Source organism: Primulina eburnea, chromosome 10 (assembly GCF_022965805.1).
Source record: "Primulina eburnea isolate SZY01 chromosome 10, ASM2296580v1, whole genome shotgun sequence".
Classification (NCBI taxonomy): Eukaryota; Viridiplantae; Streptophyta; class Magnoliopsida; order Lamiales; family Gesneriaceae; genus Primulina; species Primulina eburnea.
Genome location: NC_133110.1, coordinates 34900854 through 34923145, shown reverse-complemented (window position 1 = coordinate 34923145; position 22292 = coordinate 34900854). Strand labels below are relative to the sequence as shown.

General features: G+C 36.0%; 1 protein-coding gene across 2 annotated transcripts; it reads left to right on the top strand.

Annotated features, from left to right (window-relative positions):
- The first annotated feature begins 888 nt into the window (after positions 1-888).
- LOC140803367 (uncharacterized) lies at positions 889-8624 on the top strand. Of its 2 annotated transcripts, none has more exons than XM_073159229.1 (4): positions 889-1102; positions 4135-4264; positions 7967-8219; positions 8312-8624. In XM_073159229.1, the coding sequence occupies exons 2-4, from the start codon at positions 4176-4178 to the stop codon at positions 8411-8413; spliced, it is 444 nt and encodes a 147-aa protein (XP_073015330.1). In that variant the 5' UTR covers positions 889-1102; positions 4135-4175; the 3' UTR covers positions 8414-8624. The 2 variants fall into 2 exon arrangements, with proteins under 2 accessions (XP_073015330.1, XP_073015329.1); XM_073159228.1 differs by having other exon boundaries at positions 889-1106.
- Positions 8625-22292: the final 13668 nt, after the last annotated feature.

Here is a 22292-nt window from a genome sequence, read left to right as displayed (position 1 = left end):
GCAAATTTTGGTAAAGAGAATCGGTGAAATGCTCGAAATAAAAAGCAAAACAATCGGTGAACCATGAGCATATGGTGATTAATCCCCCACACCAGCCTGGACGATTTGAAGATGAGACCATGTATGAGTTCTAAGGAGTAAAAGTTGGTACAAACGCTCGAGGGGACAACCATCCTAGGAGGAGTTGGAAGACAAAGATCACTGTAAATATCATGATTTATTTAATCATCCTACAAAAGTTTGTTGTGTTTCTAAAGATATTTTGCAAGAAAAAATAAAAAAGCAAATACTCAATTTCCCCGAAAAAATGGTCATTGATGAAGATTTGTTTCCCCTAGTGACCTCTGTGAATTTGAATATCACAAATTTATGTGCATTGCTAAATCAAAATAAGAAAGGAAAACATGTGACTCAAAATACGAAGATAAAAAAATATAGGATTCCAAGGAAAGGTTTTCCAGGCAAAATAGATGTCTCATTATGTTGATGATGTGAAGAAACACGCGTACTGTCATAATAGGAAATTCTATTAAGGGGTCACTCTGGAGATGTAAGGGAGTTCACAGCCTTCGGGCCAAGAAACCAACACTTCTCTAAAAGAATTGTGACTTCAGGGTCGAATAATCATTTGCACTTAGGGGTGTTATCATACCAGTAGCAACATAATAAATGAAATCTAAAATTTAATATTTTATATATATTGGATTTAATTTTTAAAAATTTTCTATTTCCTAAAAATTATTATATTTTAATTTTTAAAAATTTTCTATTTCCTAAAAATTATTATATTTACAAGTATAATTGTTTTAAATTAGTGCAATATTTAAATAATTGAACTTGTACGTTGTTCTATACAGATTGTACATTCAATCTAAAAATCCTGGAGTCAAGTCTACCTTCACGCAACTCTCCGCTTCTTTCTACAGAGAAAAACAGATGGAATACAATCCGCCGGGAAGCCCCACGCCGGTCTCCGCCGCATCCGGCGATGTGGCTGTGGCGGAAGTCAGTGTGATTGAATGCGACGGAAGGTGTTACTTACACCGATGGCCGTGGCGGCACCGGTCTTCATGACACTGTCGATGGACGGGGGTATTTTATAGTACGTGTTTTGTATATATGGAATATTTTCCGTCGAAGTTTATCTTTTTTTTTTTTTTTGCATTATTCAGTGTGTTTACTGTGTATGTTAGAATCGATTCTTGAATAAGCTCTGCCATTTTTGCCTTCTTCGGTTGATGTCAAGTGTAAAAGATAGTTTGTATTTTTCACGGCTGTAACACAATTTAGTTTCAAATTGGAATGTGCTAAATGCAAGTTAATTTCTTTCACTCTATGCCTTCTGGAACGAATTTTGATGTTGGATTTCAAATGGGAATGGCCATTGTTCCACAGTTTCATTCTTGTCGGAAACTTAGGATGAAATAAGTGGAAAGAAGAAAGAAACATATGAAAAAATAAGGAGATGAAAAATAATTAAATGTAAGAAAAAGATTGGAAATGATTAATAGAAAAGAGTTTGAAAAGGTAAAGGATATATATCCTAAAAAGATAGAGATCATGATAATTTGTCTTATCAGAAATGGTATTAAATATGATAAACTTGATTGTTGATTTTTCGTTAACTTTAATAGTTTCTAAGATGAAATAACTTATAGATTGGTTCCTCTTCATTGTGTCCTCAAGCTGACCAAAAGGACTCTTCCTCCAAGCTATGATAGGGCTCATTCATTCAATTTGAAAGATGGTGCTTTTTAGTTGATTTGTATATTATCGTAGTTGACCTGCTGCTAAATTTCAGATGACTAGAGAACTCTTTTTTGACTTAATTAAAGAAAGCTCATATGCCATCTCCTAAGCACATGGAAACATAATTTTTACATGTAAATTTTCTAAAAATCATGTTTTGCCTCCCTAGTTCTTTTGATTTGTCCCCATCTTACTGGCTCACCCTCCCTTTGCTCGAAATCCTTGGTCCACTCCTGCCTATACAGTATACCCTTTGACAAAGTGCTGATTTTGCAGATTTATAGATTCTATCAACTTTGTTGCTAAGAATTTGGCAATCTCGAAGCATGTCAAGTACGAAAATAAGTAGATCGGACAAATCTGCATGCACATTGACAGAAAGTAATTGTCTATATTTTTTGGGGAGCTAATTGTAAATGTCAACTTTGAATTTTAATGAATAATATTCAATCTAATGTGGATTTTTTTTTTTCAAACCATGATAAAACAGATTTGAATAATAAAGCAACAATAACTGTAACATGGTTCCTAGACTCAATCAAGGTTAACAAAATCCTAGGTGTTCTCGTAATCTTATTTACTATAAATCCTAGTGCAATCCAATTTGTATTTACCAGAAAACCAAGCAGCTTTAATATGCAACTATCCAGTTATATGTGTCCGAATTCAGAGGAAATTATGACTAACCCCGTTTTTCAGTAAGACTTAAGATAAAGCCAAATTTTCCAGTGCTTCCTTGTCTGATCCCTTCTGTCACTTTTTCAAATTTTCTCACCCTAAATAAATTTTAACAATTATAAAACAACAATAATTGTAACAGTATTTCCTTAACTCAATCAAGGTTCACAAAATCTAAATGTTCTTGCAATCTTATCACAAATTCTAATGCATCAAATCTGTAATTAGGAGCCAAGCATTAAATGAAATTTTCCTGTTATATTTGTCCAAATTCATTGAAATCCATAGCTAATCTTGGTTGCAATTCTAACTAAATAACCAGGGCTTCCAAATTTTCCAGTCCCTTTATTCAGATCCCTCAGTCAGTTTATGTGTCTCTTCCCAGAATTAGACATTTTTGCTGCCCTTTGATTTTCAGAAAACACAAAAAATCAGTTCTTGTTCTCCACTACTCTGCAACTCTATTTGTCTGTGTGCTAAAAGCAACAATGGAAAGAGGCAATTTTGTATGTATTTCTGTTATTTTCTGTGTGCACATCCTCATTGTTTGACCACTATTTAAATCTATAAATAACTACATTCAACCTTTTATGGATATAATTGAATGTATGTCAACTTATTCTGGGAATCTAGGGTTTTGGTTGGGTCAATTCATTTGCTGATTTTTATGTGTATTATATATATGCCTATCTTTTCTGTGTAAGGTTCCTTCATATCATTACATAGGTGTTTCTCATTTGAGTTTTGAGAAAGCTTTTATTATTGTTTTGGTCTCTTTCACTCAAGTGTCATTTTGAATAACTATACAGGTTGATTTAATCTTTTTTTCTATTGTTTTTGTTTGAAACAATCATGGGGTTTATTCTTAATTATTGGTTTTTTTTTTGTGGGTTCTCCCCAATTATTATGTGTTACTCACTGATATAAAGATACATTTGAATATTTGATGTTCTGAAGCATTGACTAGTAGTCATAAACCTTTTCCTTTCTTTTTGGCTTTCGAAGTTGGTGACTATAGTTTTGGGCTTCCAGGAACAAAACTTTGTTAAAAAAGTGTTTTCAAAAATCTGGATTTTCATGTATTCTGGTATTAGTGATGAATGTTCTCTGTCCTTTTTTTGATTGATTTGATTTGATAAAATGTTGATGAAAGTTTCTGTTTTGCTTAGATTTAGCAATTGATGAGAATTAGACCTGGTTAGGATTTTCGCGCCAGTTCTGTTTGCATATTTCAAAAGTTGGGTAACTTTTTTGTAATCTGACGTGGTCTGGCTTGGAGCTTAAATATTTTGCTAATTTAGTTTTCCGTTGGTTGGTTTATTGTTGTTGCCTTATTATATATATGCTGTGGTGATGTTTCCGTGCGATTCATTGAATGTCATTTGCTGGAGATGAACTTACATGATGAATTAAATCACAATTTTCAAAGACATAAAAGGAAATGAAATCCCATTTAGCTAGGGTGCATCGAATTTGTCGTTATGTTACTTTTTGAAACATAAGTCTTTCTTTCATGTCTTTCATCGCATATCTTAGGTCATGGTTTTTTGTTTTCTAGAAGCTGGCTATCAAGCTTATTGGTTGTCGCATTTGTGATCATATTTTTAGGGATCGTAAGATTGACATTGTTCTGTTGACATTTTTCATGTTTTTCATGCAATGATTTCCATGAGTTCCCTTGATCTCTTTACCAACTTATGCTGCCAGGGACTCCTACAAAGGCCGGCAGTTTTCCAGTTGATCCTACTATGAATCCCCCATATTATCTGACACCTGGAACGAGCACCGAGATCAATCTCAATCACTCAGGCGCCTCTGCAAACATGACTGATTCATGGTACTGCCATTGTAGAACCCGTAAATCAGTCTACGTATAAGCCATGCATAATTCTAGATTTTTAAATTTAATTGATTTCATTGCATGATTATTTTAAATGCATTTGTTTGAAGTTAATTATTTTATTATTTCAGTCCAGTAGTTCGATTTCAGCATTTCAGTTATTTCAGCGAGGCTGGACTGGAGTTGGAGTTTAGAGATAAATTTAAGATTTCTGAAAATATATCCAGGATTTTATTTAGCTAGCAAGTAAGTTAATTTAAGTTAAAAATGAAGTTTGAGGATTTATTTAATTACTTGAGGTGAGTAGAAAATAAATCCATTTAAGTTCCAATAATTAAAGGATTAATTCACTAAATTAATTAAAGGGTTAGTATGGCTTTTAAGGATTATTAATTTACTAGATAATCAACAATTCCCCTCCATTTAATAATCAAATTTTCGGCCACCCCTTAGTGTAGTAAACAATTCATTTGCCTTATCTCATTTTACCCTTTCTTTGAATTTAATTAGTAGGATAATCTTTTGAGTTTTGGGAGCACCATTTAATTATCTATTTAGCACTATCCTATCCTAGTCTAGCTTAAAAAAAAATCGGCCACCCCATCCTTAGCACCCCAACAATTTATTTGATAGCAATCATCATTCAAAATTTAAAATAAAGGGGAGATTTGGTCTTGATTTCTCCCATATATTTTGCATCCATCTCCCTCACTCCCCTACCCAATATTATCCTCTCCCTAATCTCGAAATCCAGATCATTTTAGAGTAGAATTTTCGTGACCCTCATAGCCTAGAACAAGAGAGAATAATTGAGGAAAGAACAAGCTAGCAAGAGCGCTCCACTCCTCCGCGTCGCGTCGTCGTTTCGTTCGTTTCTTTCAAACGAAAAATCCAAGGCATGTATTTATTTCTTTCAAACCTCAATCAAGTCCTACTATGATTTTTAAACATCACTTGTACATGAATTTATACCAGAAAACCGAAATACACCACAGATTTTTCAAAGGAATCACATGCAGATTTTTCGTGTTCTTTGGCAGCTTCACGGTTTTCGCTTGTTGTGATGTTTCAGGTGGATTGCTCGACTCCAGGCTCCTAAGGCGACATCTATACATGTAATAGGATGCATTAGGACCATGTTGGTCCATTCAAACAAGCCCCATGCTTGCTGGAAAAACGAAATGACAGCAAGCACCCCGTAGGTACAGATTTGTGTTTCAAAAATCTGTTTGCTGTCATTTGGGAAATAAATCTGATCTTGGCTGCCTCGGGGCCTATAGCCATGATTAGAACACTTCCCTAGCATGTCTAAGACGTGACTAAGTCGCCCTTTTGGTGGCTTGGTCCATGGTGCATCGGTTTTAAAACAAGAAGCAAGAGCAGGCCACCCTCTCGGCCCTTTGATATTTTTTGACAGCACAAGTGAGTTCGGTTTTGGTGGCATGGTTCGGATCTGGTTTGGCCTATGGCCCTTAGCCACGGTTCATACCACACCCCAAGATGTCTAGGTCATGCCATGGTCCATTAATGGCCACTGGAACGACGCAAGACAACCCACGAAACAAGAACAGTCCCCCACCCCCTCGGCCTTCAGTTTTTGGACAGCAAGTGTGTTTGCGTTTTATTGTGGCTTGGTGTGGATCTTGGTTGGCCTAGGGCCCTTAGCCACGGTTTACACCTTGCCCCTTGATGTCTAGATCGAGCCTTGGTCAATCAAATGACCACCGGAACGATCCATGACAGCAAAACAAGAACAAGAGCCCGACGTGCAGATTTTTGTTCTCGGGTAGGATTTGTCGGTTGGTTGCTGGAATGTGCGAATCTTGGCTGGCCTAGGGCCCTTAGCCATGGTTCAAATCATTCCTTGGGACGTTGGTAAGAGTCTCTGGTCGGTGGTTCACGCCCCTAATGGCCGATAGTCTCGAAACCAACGCAAGTCTTGTAGTTGCGCAGTTGCTGGAAATTACAGCAAGTTGCTGTGTCGGTTCAGAGGTTCGTTCGAGTTCTCGGTCGGCTTTTAGCCTATGGTCTTGGACTGGACAGTGCCCCATTGAGTTAGGAAGGTCATGTTTTTGACCGTTCGTGATTCGGATCATTTTTGAGGTCGTACGAGAATTTACGGTGCGATGTGCCAAATTGACTCTCGAAAGAGCGTTTCATGTTTTGGCCTCCACTTCACCTAGATTTCGACCCTCATAATTTTAGGAGCATTACTTCAGTATTCTTAGCGTATTTTAATCATGACTAAATGACGGTTCAGTGTTGGTTCAGGTTTGGTTCAGAGTCATGATTAAATACGAAGTCATTAGGCGTCATAGTCGCATCTTTTGTACGTAAATTTCATAGTTGGGCAAGTTTTAGAATTTGCATATTTTCCATAGCACAGTTAGGTTGCAGCGTGCCTGGGGACGATCCAATCCAGTTGGTAAAATATACAGGAATTTTCATTATGCTAGTTAATTATTTTACGTGCATTAAATAGAAAATGATTATTTTTGAGATTTATGCGATATGGCTTGTGGTTCATTCACTATGTGGGAGTGTTATTTTATACGGTCGCCAGTGATCGATCAGTTCAGTATGGTACCACCCGGTCCAGGACCGGCCAGCTCAGTTCAGTTTCAGCCTCCCCGGTAGCCAGTTACCGATCAGTTTCAGCTTAGTGCAGTGGCCACAGGCGTAAAACATAATCTCAACAGAAAATTTTACCAGTTATTTCAGTACAGGCTCCAAGGAGCAAACATTTTTACTGTGATTATCAGTTCAGTTATGCACGTAATTTAATTGCTCAGTACAGATTATTTTCAGCATATCCCATGACATGATATTTTATCCCATGAATATTTTACTTCAGATTTTACTCGTTACCTGCGATATATGCATGCTGAGTCTTTAGGCTCACTAGACTTGATTGTTGTAGGTGTTGATGAGGCTAGGGCCGAGGGCGGGGACCAGTGAGCCAGCTTGGGTCGGCAGTAGTGGCACCTGAGGACCTCAGTGCAGCAGTTGCTATTTTATTTCTCAAACAATATTTTAACCAGTCGTTGGATAATTTTAAATTGTGATTTTTGGCAACTTTATTTATTTTCTTCCGCTGCGATATTTTAAACTTTGACTTGGATTTATCAGTTAATTTATGAACGAGGAAATTTCAGTTATTTTAAAAGAAAATTTTTAATTTTCCGCAAATTTTTCAATCGAGGATTTTAGGGTCTTCACAGCCATGCTTAAAAATATCCCATTTATTAATTATTTCTTTGTGGGTTATACTCAATTACTGCATATCACTAACAAATGATGAAATCCGTTTGATGATCTGAAACTTTTAACAATTTTTTCCCTTCTCCAAAATATATTGCTTTCTCTGATGAATATAATGTCTAAACCTTAAACTAGAAACGCCTAATGAAAATGTATTCCTAGTGTGGTTTGTCTTTGTGTACTTCTAGCAACATAGTATTTTTTCCATTGCTTTTTCAACAGGCAAAAAATCATCATCAAATGGCTGATTCCATCTGTTGATCTTCATAACCAATTTGAGTTTTCATTATCATTAATCTACATCGCGGGACTGTTTTCTCTCGAATTATTTTACAGTTATTCAATTGTAGAAGTTGGCAATCTAGTTTATTGGTAATTCATACCATGTTTTTTGCAAAGATAAGATTGGCATTGCTGACTTCTCTTCCTCTGTTTTAGTGCAAGGGAGGATATGACCTCTAGTGATCCCCCAGGCCAATCTCAATCACCGACGACTCCAGCGGCTGCTGATTTACATAATGTCTTGACCCCTGATACTCGGTATCAAACACATGCCGGCATCATCTTATGCCTTCCTGCTCAACAGAAAAGAATCAAAAGTAGCAAATCTCAGCCAATTCATAAAAAACAGCAACCTAAAAATCTTGCTTCATCGAGTCAGATGACAGACAATCGCTCCCTGAAACCCGAGGTAAGATCTGCTACATTTTGGATGTCATGCCCTATATGCAGGATACTGTAATCCCATGTGAAAATTATGTTGCTAACAGAGTTCCTTTACAGAGTAACATTCCCGTGAGGCCCAAGGAGTTGACTCGGGATGAGACTCGCTGTATGCTGATGAACAAGGCCCGGACAGAAGTCATTCGATATCTCCGTGACTAGTTTTTGGCTTCTTGAACTCATGTTGTTTGCAGACTTTTTCCGCACCTGATTCTTCTTCTAATTTTTATGCTCACCAAATCCGTGTTATCTTTTTAGTACTTTTTATGGTCTAATCGATACTTCTGTTCTTGAAGAATGACCTATGCCCAAACAGAATCAGCTTCTATGGTTAAATCGATTTCATTTGCACCCTATCAATATTTAAGGAAATGGAAAAAAAATGGTATTGTTGACTACTTTTTATGGTCTAATCGATACCTTTTTTTCTCTCATGAAATTTATGACTTCGAGTCATCGCTTAGATTATACAATTACAATGTACAAAAGAACTAAGATTTTTAACTAAGTTTTTAAATCACGAACAATTATAAATATCATATGTTATCTATTTCACAAGGATAAACAAAGTGTCGTGCTCTGATAAAAAAGAGAGATTCAATATTTTGCAAAGTTATTTAGTTTGTTGATACGAGGAAAAGTAGAGTTTTCCGAATTTAGCACTCAAACTTGTAGAAACTCTCATATATTATGAATATGTCTCAGAAACGCTCTCACGGAATTTCCGAATTTAGCACTCAAACTTGTAGAAACTCGCATATATTATGAATATGTCTCAGAAACGCTCTCACGGATTTATTTTTGTAGGACTGATCAATCTGATGCATACGTAAATTAAAAAATAATATTTTTAGCATATAATATTATATTTTTTTATGAATTAGATCGGGTTGAAAATCTGTCTCATAAAATCGATCTGTGAGATGATCTCACGATAAATTTTGTGTATAATTATTGTAACGATCATGGGCCATTAGGCTGAACCAACAAAGGCCTCGGCCCATACCCACGCACCACTACTGGTCATGGGTCGTTAGGATGGTCCAGCATGGGCCTCGGCCCATGCCCATGCACCGCCACTCATAGAATATCCCACTCCTGGAAAGTGGTTTCTTTCGTCTTCCCCAACACTTGAACCTAGGACCTCCAGGATAAGTACCTAGATTCCTAAGTGTTGGTACCAGTTGAACTACTAGCTCAACTGGTACCAACACTTAGGAATCTAGGTACTTATCCTGGAGGTCCTAGGTTCAAGTGTTAGGGAAGGCGAAAGAAACCACTTTCCAGGAGTGAGATATTCTATGAGTAGCGGTGCGGCCCATGCTGGATCATCCTAACGACCCATGACCAGTAGTGGTGCGTGGGTATGGGCCGAGGCCTTTGTTGGTTCAGCCTAATGGCCCATGATCGTTACAAAAAAAGGCGCCTTTTTTTTGTAACGACCATGGGCTATCCCGATCTTGGGCTCCCTCGGGGGCCTTTTCCCATCTTGGGTTCCCACTGGGGCCTTTTCCCTCACGGGCTTTCCCATGCGTCATTACTCATAGAACTCTCCAGCCCAGGAACTGGAGCTTGTGCCTCCCCAGAGTCGAACCCAAGATCTCCTGGACATATAGATACTTGGCACAACTCTGGTACCAGTTGAGATTGTGACGTCCCGAAAATTTGAAGTCCACATGAACCATATGCATGCAAGTTATTAAATTCCTTATGTATTGTATTAAATGGTTTTAATGTATGGTTATTTCATTAATTTGGGTTTTAATTCATGATTTATGAATTTGTATTATTTTAAGTTATAATATGTTTAGTTAATCCACGTTAAAATGTTTTCCTTGAGTTTTAGTTTCAGGCGATTATTTGAAGCGGGATCGAGGAAATGAGACCGGCGACGATTTAGGAGATTTTAAAATGGGGTATTTTATTTTAAGTCAAAGTGTCATGTTAAATGATTTATTTAGTTTCTAGCAATTTTAAAGCCTAATTTGATTATTAAGTGATTTTATGAGTTTTCAAACTTTTAAATATGTGTCACTTATACATTTTATTTTAAATTAGAGAGGTTAGAAAAGTTAGTATTAGATTAGTATTATTTTATTATTAATTATTTACTCATGCATGATTATCCCCTAATTAGGCAATTATTTATTAATTAAGCACAATTTTGTCCCATTATTAATTATTTACCCATGCATTATTATCTCTCAATTAGGCAATTAATTATTACTTAAGCACAATTTAGCCCTTAATTACCTCTATTTTTATTATTAACTCACGCATGCACACAATAACACACACCACACCCATAAGTCACACATACTTCATTTGCACATACACATTCTTCATTTTCATCTTTTCAAGAAAGGGGTAGGGTTCTTGGAGAGTAGCAGCCACCACCCTTTCCCCTTCATCATTTCAGCAATTCTCAATCATTTTTGTTGAAAGAAAAGCGCCGCAAGTCGTTCCGGATCGGCCTCGCATCCTCGCTGCGTCGATATCGTCGTTTCAGTATTTTTAAAGATCAAGGCACGTATATTCTGTTCTTGATGCATCGATCATGTCATAGTATGTGTTACGTTGTTTTTATGCATAAATCCATGTATGAAGTGTAGTAGTTTGAGCGGTTATTTGTTTGGATCGATTTTGAAGGAAGATTCTTAGATCTAAAACTCGTTTTTATTGTTCTGTTGAAAACTGCGATTTTTACGTCGGGATTTTGAGACAACTTTCAACTACAAAATTGTAGAAATTTTTGATACCTTCGATTTGATATAAAATTCGAGATTTTTATATGAAAATTGAGTGAGTTATAGCATTTTTCGTGGAACTGCTCAAACTGCGACTTTTACGAAAATTGTGTTCTTGAAGTTTCCATGTTGCAGGCTTCATTGGGGATCTACGGGTGATCGTTGCTGCATCTAGGTATGATTATTATGATGATGGGATGTCAATTGATACGTCGCCTAGTGTCGATAGGCACTCGAACGCATTAGAAGTCGTAGGTAACAAATTGGTGTTAATTGCTACGTTTTGAATTGGATGTGTCGTAGGGGAACATCGTTGCCTTGGGTGGTGGTACAATTTTGGTTTGATGTTATGGCATGATAGGATGGGTCTCGGGGTGTCGAGTCATGGTACGTACAATCGAGTCTAGGATGATAAGCATTGCGTGTATAGAATTTCCGAAGCTTTACTTGTCCCGCAGGTACACGGACCCATGGACGGACCCTGGCACGGGGTCCGTGCCTTTGTTCCTTTCGGAGTGCATTTTTCCAGAGTCTACACGGACCCCCACACGGACCCTGACACGGGGTCCGTGTCCACCCTTCTTTCCGAACCTTTTTACCCGAGTCTACACGGACCCCTACACTGAGGTAGGCACGGGGTCCGGGTCCTTCGTTTTTGGGAAAAATAATTTAGTACACTTTGAGGTTAGACGTCATGGTTTAGTGCAAGGATTATCAAGGTCGCGCCATAGGAAATTTAGAATGTCCTAAGTAATGATTGAACTCGAGAGTAAGTATGATTTCTACGTTAAGTTTTGCAAGTTAAGTATGCAAGTTCATGTTAGTGTGTGCAGCAACGGCCCCAGTCGAAGTCCAACGAATCCCTCAACGCCAAGTAAGTATGTATGACGTGCAAAGAAAATATTTTAAGTTTTTGAGGTATGCTAAATGTCTTGTGACCAAATTATGAATGAGTTTGGAAGTCGGTGAACGTGGCCGAGGACCTCTCCGCCCCGTTAAATTATGAACGGGTTAGATCGTGGTTGGAAAGCGTTAAATTATGAACGGGGACCAACCAGCCCGTTAAATTATGAACGGGGATCTCATGTATGCGGCAGTGGATACGTCCCTGTCAGCCCAGTACTGTGGTTTGTCTGATCAGGCGTTTATTATGTATGGGTCACTTGCTTTGAAACATCCTCTACGCAAAATGATGAAGTTAAGTATGTTCATGTAAGTTCAAGTATGCAAGCATGTTTAAGAGAAGTTCATGGCACGTCTAAGTATGTATGTACGTACGTTCAAGTTTTGATACGCAAGTCAAGTTTTAAGTATGTATGTCTTATTTTAAAGTTGCATGTGATTTTATTATGTACTACTCGTTACTACCAGTTTATACGTGTTGAGTCTTTAGACTCACTAGACTTGATCGATGCAGGTGAGTATGTTGATGAGGAGACAGGAGGTGGTGACAAAGGGGCAGGCTTGGACTGAGCAGGAGGCTAAACCCGAGGACCGCCATGTTTAAGTTTTATGCAAAAGTTAAATTACTCTGATTTCATATTTTGATGGGAATACTTTGAGCAAACCTTTTGTGAGCAAATTTTTATTGTAGTTATTTTGAACAACCATGTCTTATTGGGGACTTGGTTGAGATATTTTATGGCAGACATTGAAAGTATTTTTACATTAAAGAAAATTTTTAATTTTTTTCGCAAATTTTGAGTATGAAAAGTACGGTACGTTACAGTTGGTATCAGAGCGGTGTTCTTGTAAAGGGTTACGCCTACTGCCAGTCGCAAGAAGCTCACGAAGTCACACCTCAAGTCTGTAAGTCTTAAAATTTTAAATTATTTCATGTATTAAGCATTCAAGTCATGATTTCAGCATGTGCATGTTTTAATGCAACCACCTGTATGTTTACATGACATACGTTTTAGAATACAGGTTTATCTGTCGTTATGAATTGAGATTGGATCCTTAAAACTTTTATGCATGTTACGACATGAAATGAGAAATTATTTAATTTTCTTGCATGCTGGTGTGGTGGAATTGGACATGAGCAAGAATTTTGCTTTTAGGCGTCTGGAAAAGTTGGAGATGATTTGTCTATATTAATTTTTGGTTAGTAGTACTGATATTATACTTGTGGGTCATAAGTTAAACTTGACAATTACGAATGCTTTTGGGACTTGTAGATTTTCTAAGAAATTACTGATGGTTTGTGGGTGCTAGCTGAGTTGCTTTTTGAGAACTCCATGTAAGGATTAATTATTTGATACTACGACGATATTTGGAAGTATACAAGCATAGAATTTATTTAGGATGCATGCTCCCCCTAGTTGGATTTAAGGATTTAATTGCATGAATTGAGAATTTTAAGGACCTAGTGGTAATGACCAATAGTTTCAGGACCTAAGTGCAAAGATAAAAATCCTAAGGGACTAGTTTCGAAGTTATCGTTTGGGATTAAATACCGAGTTTTGAGGATTTTAAGGTTTAATGAGACTAAAATCGAAGATTTTATTGGGGACCGGAAATGCAATTTTGAAGAGTTGTAGGGCCAAAAATGTAAGTTCGAGAACTTTAAGGGTCAAATTGCAAATTCAGAAAATTTTGGGGATTAAATTCGAATTTTTGAGGAACACTTGGGTTAAATCAGTAAATTTCGAGGCTATGAGAATTGAATTTGGGTCTAATAAGCTTAAAATTTTTGAATTTTATGTTGTGAGGAACTTACACAATGGAATTAGGAACACCAAGAACTTATGGGTAAATGTGGAATTTCCGAAATTTAGGACAAACTGGATAATTTTGAGGAAATAATGAATTAATGCTACAATTTTAAGGAGTTTGGGGGACTAGTTTAGCGGTAAGTTAGAATTGAATGGTTTAAATAATATGAATTTTCGATAATTTAAGCTCAAAGGGATCATTAGAACCTTGAAGTATCTGGGTTATAATATTATAAGAAATGGTAATCAATGGGATTGTAAGATGAATCGACATTGGGCTTGAAAATTTAAGCGCTAGTGAATTAATGTTGCGACAAATTTAAAATTCAGGGTGATAACGATTTGAGGTAAAGTTGATCGGTTCGCTAAGTTATAAGGGTAGACATTGAGTTAGCGAAATTATTTTTTTTGGGAACTTAAGTTGATGTGTCATAAGTTTTAGTCATGATTGTAACAGTTAAGCTCGTACCTTTGTTGGAATTTAATTTTTCTAGAAAGTTGGGTATGTTTGATGGTTAGGTTAATCGATATGCTCATGTAAGAATTGAGGTAGACATCTTGTCTTGAGAAATTTTTGTAAGTTATTAAGAAACTTGGGAATAAGTGAATATGTGTGTTGGAATTATGTTATCCAAAACTATTTGGGTTGCGTAAGGTTGAATTTCAAATTTATGGAATATTTGTTCATACGGAGTTTTTGGGTGAAATAAAAACAAAAGGAAATTAGTGGTGTTCAACATAAGTTATCAATGAATGAATATTAATATTTTTATTGAGTAAGAAATCTAAAAGCTTGATATGGGGATTTTAGAATTCTATGGGTTGTAAGTGGAGTTGATATATTAGAGTTAGTCCATCATTAACAAATGAAACTTATTAAGTTTTATACACTAGAATTAATTGAGTATTGAGGATACGTCTACGTGGGACATTCGTTCCAATGAGGAAGGTTCAAGTGTCTTAGGCTTTAACTATATTGTAATCGTGAAGAAAATAATTTAAGCTTGTGATTGATGCTAGAAAGTTTTTATTATTTAAGGAGAGGATCGATATTATATAATTTGGGGTTTTACGGATTTATGTTACTCGAAATTAAAGGTTGGCAACAATTTTATATTTGGGACGTACTCGTAAATAGCTAAGTTATGTAAGTTTGTATCGTAAGATAAATATTCGATTCAAGGATTGTAGGCCAATATTATTATAGGGATTAAGATAAGATTTAAATTTTAAGTGTATTGCTGAGGATGAAAGTTGATCACTAACCGTTGGTGCTAAGACCTCTTAAGTTGAACTGCATAAATGCTAATGTAATATGTTGTTGACATTACATGCATAGTATAAAGAATGTAAGATACGATAAGTTTGAACCTCCATTTCTAATATTGGGAACGACGAGAAAAGTCAGAATTCGAGGTCGTAGTAAAGTTAAGTTAAGTTACCATAAGTCGTTTTAAATTGTGATTCGCAAACGAGGTTTTTGGTAGGCAATTTAATTAGGATTGAAGAGATTTAAGGACAACATAAGACTTAATTTTATTCAGAGTAGCGCAGCGGTAGCGTGGATCGTTGGGATACTAGAATTAGGAATCTAACTTTGGATTATCGAGGATAAGCGTATTTCGGGGACGGAATTCAAATTAAGGGGGATAGATTGTGACGTCCCGAAAATTTGAAGTCCACATGAACCACATGCATGCAAGTTATTAAATTCCTTATGTATTGTATTAAATGGTTTTAATGTATGGTTATTTCATTAATTTGGGTTTTAATTCATGATTTATGAATTTGCATTATTTTAAATTATAATATGTTTAGTTAATCCACGTTAAAATGTTTTCCTTGAGTTTTAGTTTCAGGCGATTATTTGAAGCGGGATCGAGGAAATGAGACCGGCGACGATTTAGGATATTTTAAAATGGGTTATTTTATTTTAAGTCAAAGTGTCATGTTAAATGATTTATTTAGTTTCTAGCAATTTTAAAGCCTAATTTGATTATTAAGTGATTTTATGAGTTTTCAAACTTTTAAATATGTGTCACTTATACATTTTATTTTAAATTAGAGGGGTTAGAAAAGTTAGTATTAGATTAGTATTATTTTATTATTACTTATTTACTCATGCATGATTATCCCCTAATTAGGCAATTATTTATTAATTAAGCACAATTTTGTCTAGGGGTGTTCAAACTTCGGATAAAACCGAAAAAACCGAAAATCCAAACCGAAAAAACCGAACACTAAACCGAACCGAAAACCGAATTTTATAATTCGGATATAAATGTTAAAACCGAAATTAATTTGGTTCGGTTTCGGATTATAAATGTCAAAACCGAACCGACCGAAAAAACGAAATTTAATTAAATTAATAATGTTATTTTATTTTATATTATTTATTGAGATGATATTAGTGAATAAAGAATTATTTTGAATAATACTTAGTTGATTATTGTTTATGTAATTCATTTGTACTTTATATTTAAATATTTTACTAAGAAATCATTTAAAAAGATAACATATTATATTTTATAATATATTTATATTGTTAATTTAAATAATTGTATCAAAACCGAATAACCGACCGAAATAACCGAACCATTTCGGTAAAAAGCCGAACCGAACCGAAGAAAAATGGTTCGGATATCGGATTATATATTTGTAAAACCGAAAACCGAAAAAACCGAAATAAAAAACCGAAAACCGAACCGAACCGACCGATGAACACCCATAATTTTGTCCCATTATTAATTATTTACCCATGCATGATTATCTCTCAATTAGGCAATTAATTATTACTTAAGCACAATTTAGCCCTTAATTGCCTCTATTTTTATTATTAACTCACGCACGCACACACAATAACACACACCACACCCATAAGTCACACATACTTCATTTGCACATACACATTCTTCATTTTCATCTTTTCAAGAAAGGGGTAGGGTTCTTGGAGAGTAGCAGCCACCACCCTTTCCCCTTCATCATTTCAGCAATTCTCGATCATTTTTTTGAAAGAAAAGCGCCGCAAGTCGTTCCGGATCGGCCTCGCATCCTCGCCGCGTCGATATCGTCGTTTCAGTATTTTTAAAGATCAAGGCACGTATATTCTGTTCTTGATGCATCGATCATGTCATAGTATGTGTTACGTTGTTTTTATGCATAAATCCATGTATGAAGTGTAGTGGTTTGAGCGGTTATTTGTTTGGATCGATTTTGAAGGAAGATTCTTAGATCTAAAACTCGTTTTTATTGTTCTGTTGAAAACTGCGATTTTTCCGTCGGAATTTTGAGACAACTTTCAACTACAAAATTGTAGAAATTTTTGATACCTTCGATTTGATATAAAATTCTAGATTTTTGGATGAAAATTGAGTGAGTTATAGCATTTTTCGTGGGACTGCTCAAACTGCGACTTTTACGAAAATTGTGTTCTTGAAGTTTCCATGTTGCAGGCTTCATTGGGGATCGACGGGTGATCGTTGCTGCATCTAGGTATGATTATTATGATGATGGGATGTCAATTGATACGTCGCCTAGTGTCGATAGGCACTCGAACGCATTAGAAGTCGTAGGTAACGAATTGGTGTTAATTGCTACGTTTTGAATTGGATGTGTCGTAGGGGAACATCGTTGCCTTGGGTGGTGGTACAATTTTGGTTTGATGTTATGGCATGATAGGATGGGTCTCGGGGTGTCGAGTCATGGTACGTACAATCGAGTCTAGGATGATAAGCATTGCGTGTATAGAATTTCCGAAGCTTTACTTGTCCCGCAGGTACACGGACCCATGGACGGACCCTGGCACGGGGTCCGTGCCTTTGTTCCTTTCGGAGTGCATTTTTCAAGAGTCTACACGGACCCCCACACGGACCCTGACACGGGGTCCGTGTCCACCCTTCTTTCCGAACCTTTTTACCCGAGTCTACACGGACCCCTACACTGAGGTAGGCACGGGGTCCGGGTCCTTCGTTTTTGGGAAAAATAATTTAGTACGCTTTGAGGTTAGACGTCATGGTTTAGTGCAAGGATTATCAAGGTCGCGCCATAGGAAATTTAGAATGTCCTAAGTAATGATTGAACTCGAGAGTAAGTATGATTTCTACGTTAAGTTTTGCAAGTTAAGTATGCAAGTTCATGTTAGTGTGTGCAGCAACGGCCCCAGTCGAAGTCCAACGAATCCCTCAACGCCAAGTAAGTATGTATGACGTGCAAAGAAAATATTTTAAGTTTTTGAGGTATGCTAAATGTCTTGTGACCAAATTATGAATGGGTTTGGAAGTCGGTGAACGTGGCCGAGGACCTCCCCGCCCCGTTAAATTATGAACGGGTTAGATCGTGGTTGGAAAGCGTTAAATTATGAACGGGGACCAACCAGCCCGTTAAATTATGAACGGGGATCTCATGTATGCGGCAGTGGATACGTCCCTGTCAGCCCAGTACTGTGGTTTGTCTGATCAGGCATTTATTATGTATGGGTCACTTGCTTTGAAACATCCTCTACGCAAAATGATGAAGTTACGTATGTTCAAGTATGCAGTATGTTTATGAAAGTTTATGTTGATGGCACGTCTAGTTATGTACGCACGTATGTCCAAGTTTATTATGCAAGTTCAAGCTTCCAGTTATGTATATTCTATTTTAAAGTTGCATGCGGTTTTATTATGTGGTACTCGCTATTTCCCAGTTTATATGTGTTGAGTCTTTAGACTCACTAGACTTGATCGATGCAGGTGAGTATGTTGATGAGGAGACGGGAGGTGGCGACCAAGGGGCAGGCTTGGACTGAGTGGGAGGCTAACCCGAGGACCGCAATGCTTACGTTTTATGAAAAGTTTCAAAATACTCTGATTTTTAAATATCTGGATGCGAAATATTTTGAGACAGTTTCTTTTAGCAATAATTTTAATGGTGACGAATGATTTTGAGATCTATTTTTATGAATGTTGAGTGACGACCGTATGGATGTTTACATTTAAGAAAATTTTTAATTTTTCCGCAAATTTTAAGTATGAAAAGTACGGTTCGTTACAATTATACTTCATAAAATTAGTTTTCTGTATCTTTATTAGTTATTTTTTGCTTACTTTAGTTGCAGTAACTTTATAACAAACAATACTTTCTACTTTAAGTGAAAATTTATCACTGTCATTTTAATACTAACAATTAATATACTAGAATATGTCATTTGAGTAGTTTTAATATTTAAAAACTGAGTAAATTTGGCATCTCTTCGATGTATTGTTTCGAAAAAAAAAAGGAATACAATAATCGATGTTGGAACATTTAAAGTTTTGGCGCGATGAGTATTTTATTTGCAGAAAGATTCAATAGCAGTAAAATTCAGGAACGCGAAGAATTCAGTAAAATTTTCTACTTCATTTAAGAAAACAATCAAACCATCATACCGACGTTCATTCACTCAAAAGCATTGTTGAAATGATATACCAATAGCACACATTCAAAGTTAATCATATCTTTTTAGAGATCAATTTGTGCGTTTTCAAATACTCACTACAATTTTCGTATATTCAGTGTGAGTTACTGTAATCCGATAGGATTAGTACTTCTAGTCAAACTTCTGTAAGAATTTGTTGTTATATTAAGAGATTCAGTAGGCAGTGCTAAGTCCTACGAAAGTGGATGATTACAAGTGTTATAATACCAAAGTCTTTTAGTGATATCTTCTAGAAATAGAAGAAGAAGAAATATAGAAGGTTTTATCCTTCGAACTTCCAAAAAAATCTCTTGTCTCTCATTTTCATACCGTACTAATTTACAGTGTTCACAAAGTCTAGGCAAGCCCTCCTCTGCATTTCATATCAATTGGCCGCTGAACTTCGAAGGTCAAGATTCATTATTCTACTGCTAACACCAATTGAAGTCATCCATGCATGAAGATTAAATTCAGAAATTTTTAAGTGTCTATTTGTGGGGACCCGGACGCTAATCAGGTTCTTAATCATTATTGGGACTAATTAATCAATTATAAAACAAGGTCTAAATTTTTTTAAAAAAATTGCGGAACGTAGTGAAATAAAATGTATATACATCTCAGTATAAAAGTACAAGTCCTGTACCACATACATTTATTCAACTAAGGTTTAACAGCTAATATCAAGTGTCCAAACCTATCTCTAATCCAAGTCTGGAGCCTCCACTCTAATCACGATCTCTCTTCATCTCCTCAGTCCTGAACATGTCCCACCTGTTGTCATGCACACATACAAACACGACAACAACCGGATAATTCTGGTGAGAATATAATCCCAGTATAAATCAGCGAAACATGCAGTCATATGATAAACATAAAAGCATGGACAGATAACAACAATATATATCAAAAGCTAAAAAATAATCAATATCAAACTGTCGACAATGCTCGTGACTCCACGACTCAGACTAGACTCAATCCTAGTCTAGGGATCCCGGTTTCCAGATGTGGTATTCCTATATCGACCAACAGTAATAGAAAAGACTCCAGTTCTATCCACGTCGATATAACCAAACATCCAGTGTCCTGACCTAACCGTCATGGACTGTGGTCCTATCACCAATATACTATCTTGTGACATCGTGCAATGTGCCCGTGGCTATCCCGCCACTATCAAGTACTTCTGTCACAAGATTACTCGTCTAATGCATGCTCCTATAACTCCATGGAACAAGCATTTAATCAAATCAATAGTCACAATAATAGAACATAATAATAAGTATGTGATTTAGGGAAACTCAAGTACATCCTACTTGAGTCGATGTCCCAGTACCACATTGACTTATACCTTCGTTTGAAGTCACGGTCTGAAGCAATCTCAGTTCTAGAACTCAAGGCTGTCTCTGTAAATTTGAAACGACATATCGAGAATCATCATATCAATATTTGATTCTCAATTCAACACTGAATCTGATTAATCTGGATTTAATTCAAATCATCGGCATAACGGTACAACTCAGTATCCCCGTCAATACCATATCAACAGACATCAATTACAAATCCTAACTCATATCCGATATAATCTGTAGCTCATTCATAATCCCAATCTGTCCAATTTCAACTTAATATAATCAGAAAATCATAACAATTCCATAATCAATCCATTTCTTAATCTGACTTCGATTCTATGATGTCTAACATGTCAAGAACATCATATATGAATTCTATTCAATTCTGACAACATCATAATTTCAAATCATATAAAAACTTAATAAAACTTACGTCCAGTTGAAGCATGCGTCAATAAGAACACAGTACTGAAGTCGGATTCAAAATCGGACGGACGAATTTCTCACAAAAGGCGTAAGGATTTTTCACTCTTTTCCAGAAATGTTTTCTCGATTTCTTGCGTATAATTATGAAGGAAACGAATGGTTCAACATATATATATATATATATATGTATATATATATATATATATATATATATATATATATATATATTGCATGTAATTGATATGTGTCTCCCTCAAAATTCATCCAAAGCTTCTCGTGCATATGCACGTGCCTTTCTTGCGTATATGCGCGAGACTTAATCCTCGGCGCGTACATGCACAACACCTCGCGCATATGCGCGCCCCTACTCGGCGCATATGCGCGAGGCCATTGTTTATTTTACCCAACTATCGGGTACCCTCGCGCATATGCGCGAATATACGTCGCGCATATGCGCGAGACTCTCTGGACATCTCGCGCATATGCGCCCGGCTGGGTCGCGCATATGCGCGAGAGTTCATCCTCGCACATACATCTTTTCACACATTATCTCAAATCGTGTCTCGGTTAATCCTTTCATAATCACCTTGAATTATAACTCAATAACCAACACAAAATAACTGCCCAAAATTTAAATACATACTTTATTTCGAGTTATTAAAGATTTAATTAATATAAATCATTAAATCTTTATAATAAAAATATATGTGTCATGTGCTCGGATTATGAGTGATATATAAATAGTCAACAACTTATACTAATTTTTTTAAGTTGATATACAATTAATTTGAGTATTTAATTATAGGGAGAATTAATTTGATACAATATATTTAATTTCTTGCGATTTTAGTCATCTAGTATATAAAATTTCAAATTTTTTTGGCAATTTTTATCTTTTTTCATTGAAACTGTTAATGAATCTACGTCAGTGTCACATCAATTCTGTAGGACCGAGTGCTTACCGCTTTACCAAAAGCTATAGCTAGTGGTAATGGTGCAACTCAAATCTTTTAAACTGCACAGCAGCACAAGCACCATGGTTCGATCGCTCTACCAAGCAAGGACAATTATTGCACCCAACAAATTCCACATCACAAAATTGACTTAAATTACCAAAAAAATAAATATAGCATATTAAAACTAAAATTTGACAAAATAAAGAGCCAAATTTTTAAATAGACAAATATATATTATAAAAATTTTATTTTTCCCATCGGAGTGTATGGAGGTAGAATGAACTTGAGAGAAGATAAGAAAAATATTAGAAATAAGTAGAAAAAAAAAAGAATGATTAAACATAAGAAATAATTAAAATTAATAATGGAAATATAGGGAAGTGTTAGAAAAGGTAAAGCTTTCTATGTCCTAGCAAGA

Coding starts and splice junctions, on each gene's coding strand:
- LOC140803367 (XM_073159229.1), top strand. CDS start 4,176: ATGAATCCCCCATATTATCTGACACCTGGAACGAGCACCGAGATCAAT. Junction 4,265..7,966: donor GCAAACATGACTGATTCATG/GTACTGCCATTG, acceptor CCTCTGTTTTAG/TGCAAGGGAGGATATGACCT. Junction 8,220..8,311: donor ATCGCTCCCTGAAACCCGAG/GTAAGATCTGCT, acceptor GTTCCTTTACAG/AGTAACATTCCCGTGAGGCC.